The 16,026-nt window shown below is 35.5% G+C and overlaps 1 protein-coding gene across 1 annotated transcript in view; it reads right to left on the bottom strand.

Moving 5' to 3' along the window:
- Positions 1 to 15,688, bottom strand: part of LOC108518280 (ceruloplasmin-like) — a 49,912-nt gene extending 34,224 nt beyond the window's left edge. The window contains 6 exon segments of the mRNA XM_017856539.1: positions 6,585 to 6,756; positions 9,774 to 10,016; positions 10,704 to 10,874; positions 12,554 to 12,766; positions 14,484 to 14,695; positions 15,492 to 15,688. Coding sequence (XP_017712028.1) covers positions 6,585 to 6,756; positions 9,774 to 10,016; positions 10,704 to 10,874; positions 12,554 to 12,766; positions 14,484 to 14,695; positions 15,492 to 15,688 — 1,208 coding nt within the window.
- Between the last annotated feature and the right edge of the window lie 338 nt (positions 15,689 to 16,026).

Here is a 16,026-nt window from a genome sequence, read left to right as displayed (position 1 = left end):
AAAAAATCAAAAGAACAATATTGAAGCTCAGCGAGATACAACAGAACACAGATAAGCAATACAAAGAAATCAGAAAAAATTCATGATCCGAATAAGAAATTCAACAGATACAACTTTTAAAATCCAAAAAGAAATCCTAGAACTGAAGAATTTTTTAAACATTAAAAATATGATCTAGAGCTTCAACAATAGACTCGAAAAAATAATTTTGAACGTAAGGGCTGGTATTTTGAAACAACCCAGTCAGACCAAAAAAAAAAAAAAAAAAAAAAAAGAAAAGAAAAGAAAAGAAACAGAGAGAGAAAGAAATGAAGAATTAAAAAGAATGAAAAAAGCATATGTGACATATGAGTGACATAAAGCTACCAAATATTCAAATGTTGGGTAATCCAGAAGGAGAAGAAATTGACAAAGACATAGAAAACCTATTCAACAAAATAATAGCTGAGGACTGGGCATAGTAGCTCATGTCTATAATCCCAGCACTTTGGGAGGTTGGGAAAATCACTTGAGGCCAGGAGTTTGAGACTAGACACGGCAACGTAGTAAGACTCTATCTCTACAGAGCATTTGAAAAATTAACTGGGTGTGGTGGCATGTGCCTATAGACCTAGCTACTTGGGAGACTGAGAGACTGAGGTGGAAGGATCACTTGAGCCAAAGAGTTTGAGGCAGCAGTGAGCTGTGATCATGCAACTGCCCTCCAACTTGGGTGACAGAGCAGGACTCCGTCTAAAAAAAGAAAGAAAAAATGTTGTTTTCATTCCTTGTTGAAACACACACACACACACACACACACACAACACACACTGTTAATGCAAAATAATAATAACAAACTGAAAAGTTCCAGAGTCTTACAACAGATATACACATTCAGGTACAGGAAACTCAAGGATCCCCAAATAGATCAACTTGAAAAGGCACATTACAGTCAAGAGTCAAAAACAAAGACAGAAAAAAGAGAATTCTAAAAACAGCAAGAGAAGAGCATCAAGTCTCGTATAAAGAAATCCCCATCAGACTAACAGCAGATTTCTCAGCAGAACTCTTATAGGCCAAAACAGCATAAGATGATATACTCAAGACACTGAAAGAAGAAGAAGAAGAAAAAAGAGTCAACAAAGAGTACTATACTCAGCAAAGCTGTTTTTCAAAAATGAAGGAGAAATAAAATATTTCCCAGACAAGCAAAAACTGAGGAAATTCATCATCATTAGACAGGCCCTATAAGAAATGCTTAAGGGAGTACTATATCTGGAAGCAATAGGATAATATCTACCATCCTGAAAACACATGAAAACATAAAACTCATTGGCACAGCAAACACACAAATGAGAAAGACAAAGGACTCAAGGACTACAGAAAACCACCAAACTGAAATTATAAACAATAAGAGAGAAACAGAAGGGAAAAGGATACATGAAATAACCAGAAAACAATTACCAAAATGACAGGAATAAGTTCTTGCCTATCAATAATAACTTTGAATATAAATGAATTAGATTCCCCAATTAAAAGATATAGACTGGCTGAATGAATTTGTTTAAATGACCCAAATATATGCTACCTACAAGAAACTCACTTCACTTGTAAAGACACATAAAGACTAAACACGAAGGGATGAAAAAAGATATTCCACAGAAACAAAAACCAAAAGTGAGTAAGAGTAGCTATCCTTATATCAGATAAAGCAGACTTTAAGTCAAAAATGTAAAAAGAGATAATGTCATTTTATAATGATAACAGGATCAATTCAGTGAGGGAATGTAACAAGTCTAAATGTATATGCCCAACACCAGAGCACCCAGATATATAATGTAAATATTATTAGAGCTAAAGGAAGAGATAAGCTCTAACACAATAATAGTTGGGGACTTCAACTCCCCATTCTCAGCATTGGGCCAATCATCTAGACAGAAAATCAACAAAGAAACATTAGATTTAAACTATACTTTGGACCAAATGGACCTAACAGATATTTACAAAACATTTTAACCACTAGCTGTAGAACACACATTCTTTTCATCAGCACATGGAAAATTCTGCAGGGTAGACCATATGATGGGCCACAAACTATTTCAACAAATTTTTAAAACATTGAAATCTTATCATTGTATAATGGAATAAAGCTAGAAATCAAGAGGAACTTTGGAAACTGTACAAATACGTTAAAATTAAACAACATGATCCTGAGTGATCACTGGGTCAATGAAGAAATTAAGAAAGAAATTTAAAAATTTATTGAAACAAATCAAAGTGGAAATGCAACATAACAAATCCTCTAAGATTCAGCAAAAGCAGTGCTAAGAGAGTATTTTATAGCAATAAATGCCTACATTAAAAAAGTTGAAAAATATCGGGTGTGGTGGCTCACACCTGTAATCCCAGCACTTTGTGAGACCAGGGTGGGAGGATCACTTGAGGTCAGGAGTCCAAGACCAGCATGGCCGACATGGTGAAACCCTGTCTCTACTAAAAATACAATAATTAGCTGGGTGTGGTGGTGGGTGCCTGTAATCCCAGATACTTGGGAGGCTGAGGCAGGAGAATCACTTGAACCAGGGAGGTGAAGGTTATAGTGAGCTGAGATCATGCCACTGATCTCTAGCCTGAATGACAGTATGAGACTCTGTCTCAAAAAAAAAAAAAAAGTAGAAAGATTTCAAGTAAACATCCTAATGATGCACCTCAATGAACTAGAAAAGCAAGATAAACCAAACCCCAAATTAGTAGAAGGAAAGAAATGATAAAGGTCAGATCAGAATTCAGTTAAAAGGAGACTAAAAAAAAAAATACAAAGGATCAACTAAATGAAAAGTCAGTTTGAAAAAAGGTAAGCAAAATAGATAAACCACTAGCTAGACTGACCAAGAGAAAAGATAAACGACACAAATAAACAGAATTAGAAATACAAAAGTAGACATTACAACTGATACCATAGAAATACAGAGGATCATTAGAGATTATTATGAACAACTGTACAGTAACAAACAGAAAAACCTAGAGGAAATGGATAAGTTCCTGGACACAGACAACCTACTAAGATTGAACCAGGAAGAAACAGAAAACCTGAACACTCCAATATTTAGTGATGAGATTGAATCAGTAATAAAATATCCCCCACGAAAGAAAAGCCCAGGACTGGATGGCTTTACTGACAAATTCTACCAAACTTACAAAGAAGAATTAATACCAATTCTTCTCAAACTATTTCAGAAAATTGAAGAGGAGGGAATTCTTCCTAACTCATTCTGCAAGGCCACCATTACCTTAATACCAAAACTAGACAAGGACACAACAAAAAAAGAAAACTACTTATCTCTGATAAACATAGATGAAAAAATCCTCAACAAGATACTTGCAAACCAAATCCAACAAATGTCAAAAAGATAATACACCATGACCAAGTGGTTTTTTTTTCCCCCAGGGATGCAAAGATGTTTCAACATATGCGAATCAATCAATGTGATATATTACATTAACAGAATAAAGGACAAAAACCATACGATCATATCAGTAGGTACAGAAAAAGTGTTTGATAAAATTCAACATCCTTTCGTGACAAAAACTCTCAACGAATCAGGCATAGGAAGTACACTCTCAACATAATAAAGGCTATATATGACAATCCCACTGCTAACATATTGAATAGAGAAAACCAGAAAGCCTTTCCTCCAAGAACTGGAACAAGACAAGGATGCCCACTTTTACCATTCCTATTTGACATAGTATTGGAAGTCCTACCCAGAGCAGTCAAGCAAGAGAAAGAAATAAAAGGCATTCAAATTAGAAAAGGGGAAGTCAAATTGTTCTTTTTGCAGATGACATGATCTTATATATAGAAAAATCTAAAGACACTACCAAATAACTCTTAGAATTAATAAATGAATTCAGTAAAGTTGCTGGATACAAAATCAACCTACAAAGATCAGTAGTGTTTCTATATACCAATAACACAGTAGCTGAAGAAGAAATCAAGACAACAATCCCATTCACAATAGTTACAAAACAAAAACCAAACCACACAAAAAACCTAAGAATAAATTTACCCAAAGAGGTGAAAGATGTTTACAAGGAAAATCACAAAACACTGATGAAAGAAATTGAAGAGGACACAAAAAGTGGAAAGACACCCATGCTCATGGATCCAAATTAATATTGTTAAAACGACCATTACACAAAAAGCAATCTACAGATTTAAGGCAACCCTATAAAATACCAATAACATTATTCACAAAAATAGAAAAAAAAATCCTATAGGCCAACGACATATAGGCCAATGAAAAGAATAGAAACCCAATGACATATAGGCCTATGAAAAAGAATAGAGAACCCAGAAAGAAATAAGTCCACATATTTACAGCCAACTAACCTTCTTTTAAAAAAAAGTGCCAAGAACATAGAATATACACTCGGGAAAGGACACCTTCTTCAATAAATGGTGCTGGGAAAACAGGATATCCATATGCAGAGGAATGAAATTAGAGGCCATATCTCATCATATGCAAAAAATCAACTCAAAAGGGATTAAATACTTACATGTAAGACCCAAATATAAAAACTGACCAGAAAAACCATGGGAGAAACACTCCAGGACATTGATCTAGGCAAATATTTTATAGCTAATATCTCAAAAGCACAGACAACAAAAACAAAAATAGACAATTTCAATTATGTTAAACTAAAATGCTTCTGCACACCAAAGGAAACAATCAACAGAGTGAAAAGAAAACCCGTTGAATGAGAGAAAACATTTGCAAACTATTCATCTGATGAAGGATGAATATCCAGAATATACAAGGAATTCAAAGAGCTTAACAGTAATAATAATAATAATAATAATAACAATAATAATCTTCCCATTAAAAAATGGGCAAAGGGTCAAATGAAGAGACATTTCTCAACAGAAGATACACGAGTAGCCAACAGATACATGAAAAAATGCTCAGCATTACTCTTCATCAAGGAAAGGCAAATCAAAATCACAATGAGATATCATCTCACCCCAGTTAAGATGGCTATTATCAAAAATACAAAAAGTAGCAAATGCTGCTGAAGTTGTTGAGAAGGAATTCTTACACACTGTTGGTGAGAATGTAAATTAGTACAGCCATTAGGGAACACAGTACAGAGTTTCATCAAAAAACTAAAATTAGAACTATCATACAATCTAGCAATCCACTACTGGGTATTTATCCAAAGGAAAATAAATCAGTATATCAAAGGGTAACTACACCTCCATGTTTATTGCAGTATTATTCCCAAAAGCCAAGTGCGCATTAACAGGTGAATAGTAAAGAAAATGTAGTATATATACACAATGGAATGCTATTCAGCCATAAAAAGACTGAGACCATGTCATTTGCAACAACATGGATGTAACTAGGGCACATTATATTAAGCAAAATAAACCAGGCACAGAAAGACAAATATCATATGTCCTCATACATGGGAGCTAGAAAAGTTGATCTTATGGAGGTAGAAAATAGAGTGCTGGTTACCAGAGGCTTGGAAGAATGTTTGGGGGTGGTGGTGGGGAGTAATGGATAATGAAGAGAGGTTGGTTAATGGGTACAAACATACAATTAGATAGAAGAAATATGTCCTAGTGTCCAATAGCTCAGTGGGGTGACTATGGTTAACAACAATATATCATATATTTCAAAATAGCCATAAGAAAAAAAATTAAAAAGTTTCCACCACAAAGAAATGATGAATGTTTGAGACAATGGATATCCTAAATGCTCTGATTTAGTTATCACATGTTGTATGCACATATCAAAACATTACATGTACCCCCTAAATCTGTACAAATATCATGTATCATTAAAAAACAATTAAAAAAAAAGGGAAAATGTCTACTTGACATAATATTCTTTGCTTTCTCAAATTCCTGAGTGAATTAGAGAAAAATAAGTATCATAAAGAAAGTTATTTTCTGGTGGTTTTAGAACTTTGTTCTAACATGTATCTTCATTCAGTAGCCAGAAGAATTAAATCTGCTCTTGTCCTCAATATGGTAAATATACTTGGCAGTTGGACTATCAGAAAAACTTTTTGACCACTTTTAAATGCTAATACCAGAGTAATGTATTTTAGTGTTAGTTTTTGGTTATTAAGACAACAATTGCTAGCATAGTCTTAGGTGTTATTGAGTAAATAATATTTATAGAATATAGTTGAAGGATATTACGTTCAATGATTTAATTATGCCTTCAGATCTTAGCAGGAGTGTATAAGTTACACATAAAGAATGTTTTAAAATTTTAATAAAATGTTATTGATGACATTGTCTGCTATGTTGTTAAATGTTTCATAAGTATAAAATAAATCCATTTTAAAGTTTTGTGCTAGGAAAAAGATGAATAGTATATTTTCCTTTACATTGTTGGCCAGGCCATTTAGAGAAGAATTTTGTCTGGCAATGCTCCTTAGCTTCAAAATTTTCCAGTTATTTTCTTATATTTATTTTATCAGTATATTTTAATTAGATGCCTAAATCCTTTTTAGAAAGAACTAGATTATGAAATATTTCAGTTATCTTAATTATTTAACTATAAATATTTTAGCCAGTGAATCATTACCTTCCAGCTGCTGTTAAATATTTTTTAGTGAAGAAATCTATACCAGATGGAGCATAGTTCCAAAGAATTTCTTTAGCAGCAATATAGTAATGTATAACATGTGTCCCAGTAACAAAGGCTTCTGTTGAAGGTTTCTGGCAATTACTTACTTTGAAAAATGCCTGCATACTCTCTGAAAAACAATAAACCCAGATAGAGAATGTTATTAAAACATTAAGACAATTTCTTGGTCAATACATATTTTCAATTTTAGCCAACAATATTGAGACTTCCTATTTCTTTGAGAAATATGATGTACGAAATGTATGGAAAAATTTAAGATGTATGAAACAAGCACAAAAGTCAGGATGCAGAAATGAATATTAAAGGGATATATATTATTAGAGAATAATAACCAGCTTTGGACCAACTCTTATGTGAAGATGGTACCTACATACTGAGAAGAATTTGAGAGTCCAAGAACATCTTCCCTCATGAATATGAAATTACTACTACTAGTCACTGATGAGTTAGTTGGTTTATTCAATTAACTAGTTGGCTGGAAGAAAGAAACTAAAGGCATGAGAAGATCAGTCCTGCGTTTTAGTTTCGGGGCACTGTTGGTAGGAATGGAAATTAATATAGACTTTATGGAAGACAATTTGGCAAAATTCGTTAAAATTAAAAGCCCTGGCAGGCAGTGGGTCACATGTGTAATCTCAACACTTTTGGAGGCCAAGGCAAGTGGCCTCATTTGAGCCCAGGAGTTTGAGACCAGCCCTGGGCAACATGACAAAACCCCACCTCTACAAAAAACAAAAAATCAGCTGGGTGTGATGGTGTGTTCCTGTAATGCCAACTACTCTAGAGGCTAAGGTGGGAAGATTGCTTGAGCCCAGAACATTGAGGTTGCAGTGAGCCATGACTGCACCACTGAACTCCAGCCTGAGCAACAGAGCACGACTTAAAAAAAATAAAAATAAAAATAAAGCTCTCTGCCATTATATAGTTTTACTTCTTGAGAGTCATGAGAAATATTTTCACACACATGAAGAGACATATAAAAATGTATTAACTAAGGCCAGGCATGGTGGTTCATGACTGTATTCCCAGCACTTTGGGAGGCCAAGGCGGATCACCTGAGGTCGAGAGTTCAAGACCAGCCTGACCAATATGGAGAAACCCCATCTCTACTAAAAATACAAAATTAGCTGGGCATGATGGCGCATGCCTGTAATCCAGCTACTCGGGAGGCTGAGGCAGGAGAATCACTTGAACCTGGGAGGCAGAGGTTGTGGTGAGCTGAGATCATGCCGTTGCACTCCAGTCTGGACAACAAGAGGGAAACTCCATCTCAAAAAATAAAAATATATATATAAAAAAGTATTAACTATAACATTGTTAATAAACCAAAAAAGCAGTAGCAACTTAAACATCTGTCTGTACGCAAATGGTTAAATAAATTACAATACAACCAAAATATGGAAAACTATGCAACAGTTAAAAAGAATTAGCTAAATGTATAGGGAATGCATGGAAAGAGACTTCAAGACTTTGATATGAGTGATGAAAACAACAGAATATTATATGCAGTGTGATCTACTTACATAAAACCAAACACAAAACATAGCTATGTGGTTTTTTTTCTACATGTTCATGTTTATGTTGTGTGAAAGTGCATAGTGAACAGGTTTTCAAATACTTACACAAATTGATCACAGTGGCTTAGATGGTGGTGGGGTGGAGTTGGACTAATGGTGTGTCCTTAAAGCAGCTCTCCTAAACTAAACACAAACTCTGATTTATGTGCTAATTTTTTGCAGTGTAAGCACTCCCATTGTGACTAATTTGAAGTTACCAATAGTTTAACAGCTGGATTATTTAACTCTCAACTCTCAGCTCTTTTGAGCTGGTATGAACAGGCTAATGTATGCTGCATTAGACTTCTTTCACTTTTTCTGCCTGCTTTCCTCCACCTATTTTTCTGCCTATTTTCCTCCTTTCGTCCTTCCATTTCTCTCTCTTTTTTTCCTCCTTTCTTTCCTTCCTACCTTTCTTTCCAGCAAAGGTCTATTTATATATTCTTGTAATTACTAAAAAAAAAAAAAAAAAAAAAAAAAAAAGGAAAATAAAAAAAAGAAAAAAATCTAAAAGGAAAAAAAAAAAAAGGAGTAAATTAAAGAGCAGAAAAGCTTCAGAAGGACATAGAAAGAGAAGACACACAGGAGAAAGTGATGGGATCCCATCAGCCAACTAGGCTCTGAGGCGTTTTTTCACTTGGTCTAGGGCTGACAGTAGTCTTTCTGCAGGGCTGAGGTGGAAAGACTGGCTTGAGGGCATGATCTGAGAATAAGGTAGATAGGACGTATTGGTGGAGCCGAGTTTACATTTTAGTCTGAAAATGATCATCTTTTCTAAGTGACAGCTTTTTATCACTAAATTCAGTCCTTGAGTTATAATAGTCGTGAGTGGTTCTTCTTTTCCTTACACCCCTGGGAGGGATGCAGCACATAGAAAATCCTTGTAAATACTTATCATCTAGTTTGAATAATTAATTGAAACATGATACTAACCAAAGTTCAGGACTTACAAAAAGAAAGGTTTCATCAGAGAAGTAAACTCCATTTTTCTACCAAAAAAATAAAGTTAAATTCCTTAATTCTAATGAAAATTATGTTTTCTGATTGAAAAATAACACAGAACATTTACATGATCATATATAGGTTTTGTCATATTCGAGAATAAAAAAGATAAATAACATCATAACTGACCGTTCTGTTATTAAATGGCAAATGTGATTGGAGAGGGAAATAAACAAAAATAAGGAGGTTTACTTGAGTAATCAATTAGAATTATTGGGTTCTGCATAATTTCTTGCTCTGCTTCTCATAGGATTTTGACACTTGTTTCCTCAATTAAAGAAAAAGCTGTAATAATATCTGCTCTGTCTGACACTCAGGGTTTATATTCTCACAATGAATATAAAAGTTTTTGTAAAAACAGCAACCCAATTCTATATACTTAAAAGGATTTATAGTAATCGAGTGAAAAGTTGTCAGGGTCCTGGGCTCCATCACCGACTGTTTCCAAAAGGAATCATATCACTTTCTTGGATATTGGTTTCTTCATTTGTAAGGTAAGACATTTGTAATGGGCTATGACCTTGGAAGTTCTCTGACTCTGTGTTATGCAAAACTAATAAATCCCTACCATGTATCTGGCATCCCAGCATCCACACTCCAGTGCCCTTGGCCACCATGAAGGCATCTTCCAGTGAGGAGGGGAAGACCACAATGGTGTCCTTTCTGTGATTCCGAGAGATCAGAGTTTGTCCATGGAGGTAGATGGAGTGTATGTCAGCCTCGCCACCCATGCCAACAAAATACCACTTGACCCTATCTTCAGCACACATGGTGAGATTGGGCAGATTTCCATAGATGTAGCCATTTATTGCTGAAAATAAATGTGTATTAATCAATCAGGCATGATAGATCAGTGCAACCTTGTAAAAATTCTATGTATTTCCTCGTTATATTAATACAAACCTCACAATGTCAACATTGTTCTCATACATAATCTACAACATCTGATTTGTGTTTCATGGGAAAGGAGTCCATATGCATTGTGTATGATGAGAAGTGAGCAGAGCACAAAGATTTAAAGGCAAGAGGAGAAAAAGTCAGCTGAAAGGCAGGAAGGCAGTGAAAAGGGGAAAAAATAGAAACTACGTTCATGAGAGAAGAAAGCAAGGATAAGGGTGACGGATTATGACAACATCATTTCTGAAAATTCTATGTCGGATAAAACACATATTCATAAAATATTTGGTCAATTATGTCTTTGTTATTCCATATTTTATTACTTAAAGTTACATCTTTCTTAGGTATTTACCATCTATTTATATCAATATCAGACTTCAGAAAACAAATGTTGGCCAAACTTTACTTGCTATAGGACTTAGGAAATGAGTAGGCTTTAACTAGTGATTTGCATTTGCATGTCAACCCAGTATGCTCTGAGTGAAACGCTGCAAAATATAAACTCAACTAAATAAACTTGAACAAAGGGAAATGACTGAATACGATCATAGAAGTTAGAATTATAAGATATTATGTATGAGAAAGTTCTTTTTAATCGTACATTGCATGCTCATGCTCTCCTCAAAACCGGGATCACTAGTATTAATTTTGCCAGATTCAGTAAATGCACGAATATTTTCATCACTATACCAGCTTCTGCTTTCATCAGTTGTAGAAAACAGCAGAAAATATGACCTGTCGATATCTTTTTCAGTGTCTCCATTCAGTGTCCCTGAAACAAAAAACACATTTCTTACTTTTCATATACACATTAATTAGAACCATTGTTACAGATATAACTAAACTACTTTTATGATCTACAGTTTTGTTAATTGTTAGGGCACATGAAAAAGGTAAATGTTTGGGATGTGGGATGCCAGTTTTTGTAAAGTTCATAACAAACTTTTAAAAGCATATTATCTATATGAAGCCATATTTAAATAATCCATACTCATCTCTACATCAAATCAGTAACTTTCTGCAGTGTCTGAATCTGATGACCATTATCGCATGAGATTGTTCAAAGTCTCAAAATTTGTACTTCCTCAAACGAAGGATAACTTTAGTTCATACCAATTTATTTATTCTTCTATGCTTATATTGAACAAATATTTATTGAATATTTGTAATGTGTTAGGTAGTATGGCAAATTAAGTTCATAGAAGTGAACAAAACAGTTATCTACCCTGGCAGGGCATATAATCAAGGGTGGATGCTATAATTAATAAGATACTATAGTGTGTAAAGTTCTATAGCAGGGAAGAGCTCAGTGTTTGGGAGCTGGTTAATTTAATCTTGGGTATGGAAATCTTTTCTGAAGGCAGTAACACCTCAGTTGATAGTTAAAGGATGAGAAGTTTGCTGGAGTGTACCTGTAGAGAAGATTACAGGCAGCAATTAAGACAAAAGGAATTTGGACTTTATCGTCAGAACATTCAGCAGTCTTGCCATTATGCAATTGAGTTCCTTGCAAGTTTGAGAAGAGCAAAAAGCTCTTCCAAAGTTGATTTAAAAAGTTATCTCCCAGCCGGGCGCGGTGGCTCACACCTTTAATCCCAGCCCTTTGGGAGGCCGAGACGGGAGGATCACAAGGTCAGGAGTTCAAGACCAGCCTGGCCAATATGGTGAAACCCTGCCTCTACTAAAAATACAAAAAAAATGGCTGTGCGTGGTGACATGTGTCTGTATAGGCTGAGGCAGGAAAATTGCTTGAACCCGGAAGGTGGAGCTTGCAGTGAACCGAGATCAAGCCACTGCACACCAGCCTGGGCGATACAGCGAGACTCTGTCTCAAAAAAAAAAGGTTATCTCCCAAGGAATGTAATTTGTAATCATGAGACTATGTGTGTTTGCCACAGGAAACTGCAATTGTTAAAATATTTATTGTGGAGAGTTGTTTATTCACCTAAAATTTAAACTTCGATTGTCATAGGAAGTTAAATTTGCTCATTAACTTCATAATTAATCTAGTGCTGTCGCTTTGTTGATCTTGTTTTAACGAACCAAATCAGAATTTTCAAAACTCTATATTCCCTTGCAAGTTAGAAACATATCGGTAAAACTTCCTCCTTGCAAGAATTAATAAACTGATGATTCTAACTGATTCACCTTAAAACATAAACACAAGAAGGTGGCAGTAATTTTGAATGAAGATGGCTGAAGTGAAGTTCATTGGGTTTGACTACCATCTAGTGACCAACCTGCATTATTGGTTGAACTGAGGGTTGGATTTGAGATCGCCATCTAGTGCTCAGAGTCCAAGATGGCGAGTTTCCACTCTTGACTGGAAGACCAAGGTTACGGCAGGAAAATGGAGTGCCTTGGATGGTAAAATTCCTCTAGGAGAGCAGAGGACAGCCTACACATTCTGGTTTACTCTTTTACGGCAATGAGATTTTTTAACAAAGTTACCTCTTTTACAAGTCAGAATTGGTCCAATAAGTCCCGAAGCTACGTCTCTTGCAGTGTCTATATGGGAGTGGTAAATCCTTGTCACACAATTACTGTCATTGGGGCCCGGCCCCTGATGTTCTTCTACATACCACTTGTAGGTATATTGTTTCCCTGGCTCCAGATAGTCATCTTCCTTTTCCTGGCCTGTTGTATTATCAGGATAGATGGCACCTGGAAAACATATTCTGCACTGTGGTTACAGTAAATATTGGATAACACTATTTTGAATGTGACTCGGGCTTCCTCCATTAAGCTATTTTGCATTTCTCCCCACCATTTCCCATATTCCTACCTCCCTAAATCCCCTTTAGTTGGCTTCTACCTGAATGCTCAGCTTGGCTGCAGTTTTTAGACTAAATGAGAATGAGGCAGGCAGTATATTAATAGATTATCATCACCTTTACTGATAGATACAACAAATATTTATTTTGCACCTACCATGTGCCTAGATCTCAGATGCAGAGGTAACCTCTGGACTCCCGAGTTGCCCTCCATATTTTCTTCATTGCCAGTCAGACTTGGGACCCAGGGCATCCAAAGATGTCCTTGTTACTTCCAAGTAGCCCACTGCAATCTGAAGGTGGCCCACGCCACTACTCTGAACTTTACCTCAGTTCTGACTTTGGACCCTTCTCTCCTTTCTTTCTTCTTCTCTGGCTAAAATGTTGCCTCAGATCCTTACCCCTTGTGGCTGGGGTCCTGCTAACTATGAATAAAATTCCTTTAGTCAATAAAAAACTTTGAAACATGAGCAGCCTCTGATTCTCTGTTCTTCTTTTGGGACCCTCCTGTTCCACACTGATCATGAAGAAATTGTGACTGACTGACTTTTGTACTTTCTTCCTACCCAGCGGCCCATCTGGAACTGGCTCCAGTCATGGTCCGGTTTCCTGAGTCTGTTTCAGTCCAGAGGATTAATTCAAGGCCTGTTTCTAGTTCTTCTTCATGCTTCCCTGAGGGAATCATCAAACCTCAGTCTAAGTTTCAAAACTTGATTAAAAAATAAACAAATAAAGCAAACTCTTGTTAACATTTTTCACATTTTATGTCTATAATATAGACTATTTTTCTTTTATTTTTTTCATAGAATATATTTAAAGGGCAATAATCATTGCAAGATGGTCATGTAACATGGCAAAATAATAATGACAATGAATGGAATGGCATGTGGGATTTCCACTGCCCTGTATTATCATAGAGCCTCTGTTGGAAGGAGCACATATCCTATAGGTGGTACTCTTATCAACTTGGCCTAAAGTTCCAGTTTTCTAAAGATTTATGATAGGCCTTTTAAAAACCGTATTTCAAACACTGGGAAAAAATATCTGTGTTCTACTAAAGACAAGTCCAAACTCTCTTTTCCTAGCTTTCCTTGTTGTCTTCCAAAAACTCACAAAATCCTATTTGTTGGCTTTCTCTTCCCTTCCTTTTTTTCAAAATCATGATGTATCTGTGACTATAATTGTGTAGGAGAGAAGATTCTGTCTGGAGAGTAGTGATTTCTCTTGACACTGATATCTTCCCAGAGGGTGATCCTCATCTACTAGGAAATGGAAAGGAGGTGGGGGCAGATCAGGATTTCTGCCAACCTAACATTTAGCTGTGTTTCCTACAAAACAAAACAAAATAAAACACCTTTTTTTTCTTTTCTGGTGATTAAGGGGAAAGTGTTTTATTTTCTAGGAATTGCATAAGGGCTGTCACTCAAGATAAGAAACTGAAAAAGGACTGTCTTGGGGATAAACATTAAATATATGAGAAGTAGAGTCTGCATCCACTCTAAACTCCATGTAGCTCATAATGCTGATCACCTGGCTTTTTCTAATGCAATGTGCTCATACTCTCCATAAGCAAAACTCAAGAATATCAGGAAAGAGGATCCGCTTACCTTCATTTTCTTTGGAGTAGGTGAGTCCATGAGGATGATAACTATAAGCTCTTGAAGCATTATTTTTTACATGTACATAAATGAAGTCTCCAGTCTCTGCCTTAATCATTGGACCTAAAAATCCCAACCAGGATGGTTTTTCAATGATCCTTTGAAATGTATTATCAGCATATTGAAAATACAACGCCTTTTATAAACAAAGCTCTTCCTTGCTTGACTTCCTTGTAGAAATTCTCTACAAACAAACAAGAGAGAACTTTAACAAATGTTGACTTTTGTTAAATAAGCAAATAAGAAACAAAGGTTAAATAAGCTAAAATGAGAAGTCAGAAGCTCTACAGCCTAATTTTGGCAGATAAAACCCAGAGGCTGGAGAAAATGTGAAGGGAGTTAAAAACAGGTGTAATTGGTGAGAAGAATGTTGAAATACTGAATGAAGAAATCAAATACAAATGTAGTAAGTAAAACGTGGCATTTTGGTTTAAAAGACATACCAAATTCTTTAAACTGAACTGCGTCTAAGTTTCTAACCCCACTTTAAGGTTACTTTAGCATTTAAATAGTCGATCAATTTCCATGATTTAGGACTGTTTACACATTTAAATGGATTTGTGGATTTGTTGGTAGCATTAAGGTGTTTTCCTCTTAAACTATGGTAAATCAGAACCCCACTCATGTCCTCTATATTTCCCTCTCTCAATTATCTGAAGAGAAAAATCGAGAAAACAGCCACATACATATCAAAAGGAAAGTGTTGTTTTATACCTTATCATGTGAACAAAATTAATGATAAACAGAATTAGCTATGATCTGCGAAATAACGTGTCAGGAGGACAAGAGTGGTGATCATCCCAGGAAAGAGCAATTTTGGATTTACTACCTCTTTTCCATACCATGTTTAAGCTAAACAAACTAAAAAAATGTGGTTCTAATGGCATATGTGCCCTGCAAGTGTCAGTCACGAGAAAGTCTTCATCAGCATTTCATCAATGATCAACAATTACCAACTTTTGCTTCAGATAGTAACTTTTTAAATGCAAAGGATTACTTACAGGTCTTCAGAAAAGGCTTTCCATTGAGCATGTTTTACCAGAAGGAGCATAGTTCCAAATGCTTTCTTCAATGCCTATGTAGTAGTGCCTATCTATTGCCCAACTTGGAAAACTAATAAAAAACAGAAAGATCAATGGTAAAAGCGACTTCATTTTCAAATTCAGAGTCTGGAGAAGCTAACTGAGTAGGGCTTGCCCACCTTTTATAATCCAGGCTTTCTTCTTTCACTTGTGTCTATTTACATATATTATGTCTTCATTAGCATATATGTCATTTGCATTTCAAGTAGTTTTGGATTTTATTGTCAGGTGAGGTGAAATGTTGCACAACACACTGGATGTTAGGTTGCCCATCATCCACTGTCCCTTGATAATGATTATCTATTCCTAAATTACAGGAATATTCTCCTGTCTAGTCTCCAGTCTCCACTTTCTTACTACTTAGTCCATTCTACATATCATTCCCAGAAAATTCTTGAAATGCTACCTTT

The sequence above is a fragment of the Rhinopithecus bieti genome, unplaced genomic scaffold (genome assembly GCF_001698545.2).
Source record: "Rhinopithecus bieti isolate Rb0 unplaced genomic scaffold, ASM169854v2 scaffold_42565, whole genome shotgun sequence".
NCBI lineage: Eukaryota > Metazoa > Chordata > Mammalia > Primates > Cercopithecidae > Rhinopithecus > Rhinopithecus bieti.
This window is presented reverse-complemented; position numbering and strand designations above follow the sequence as displayed.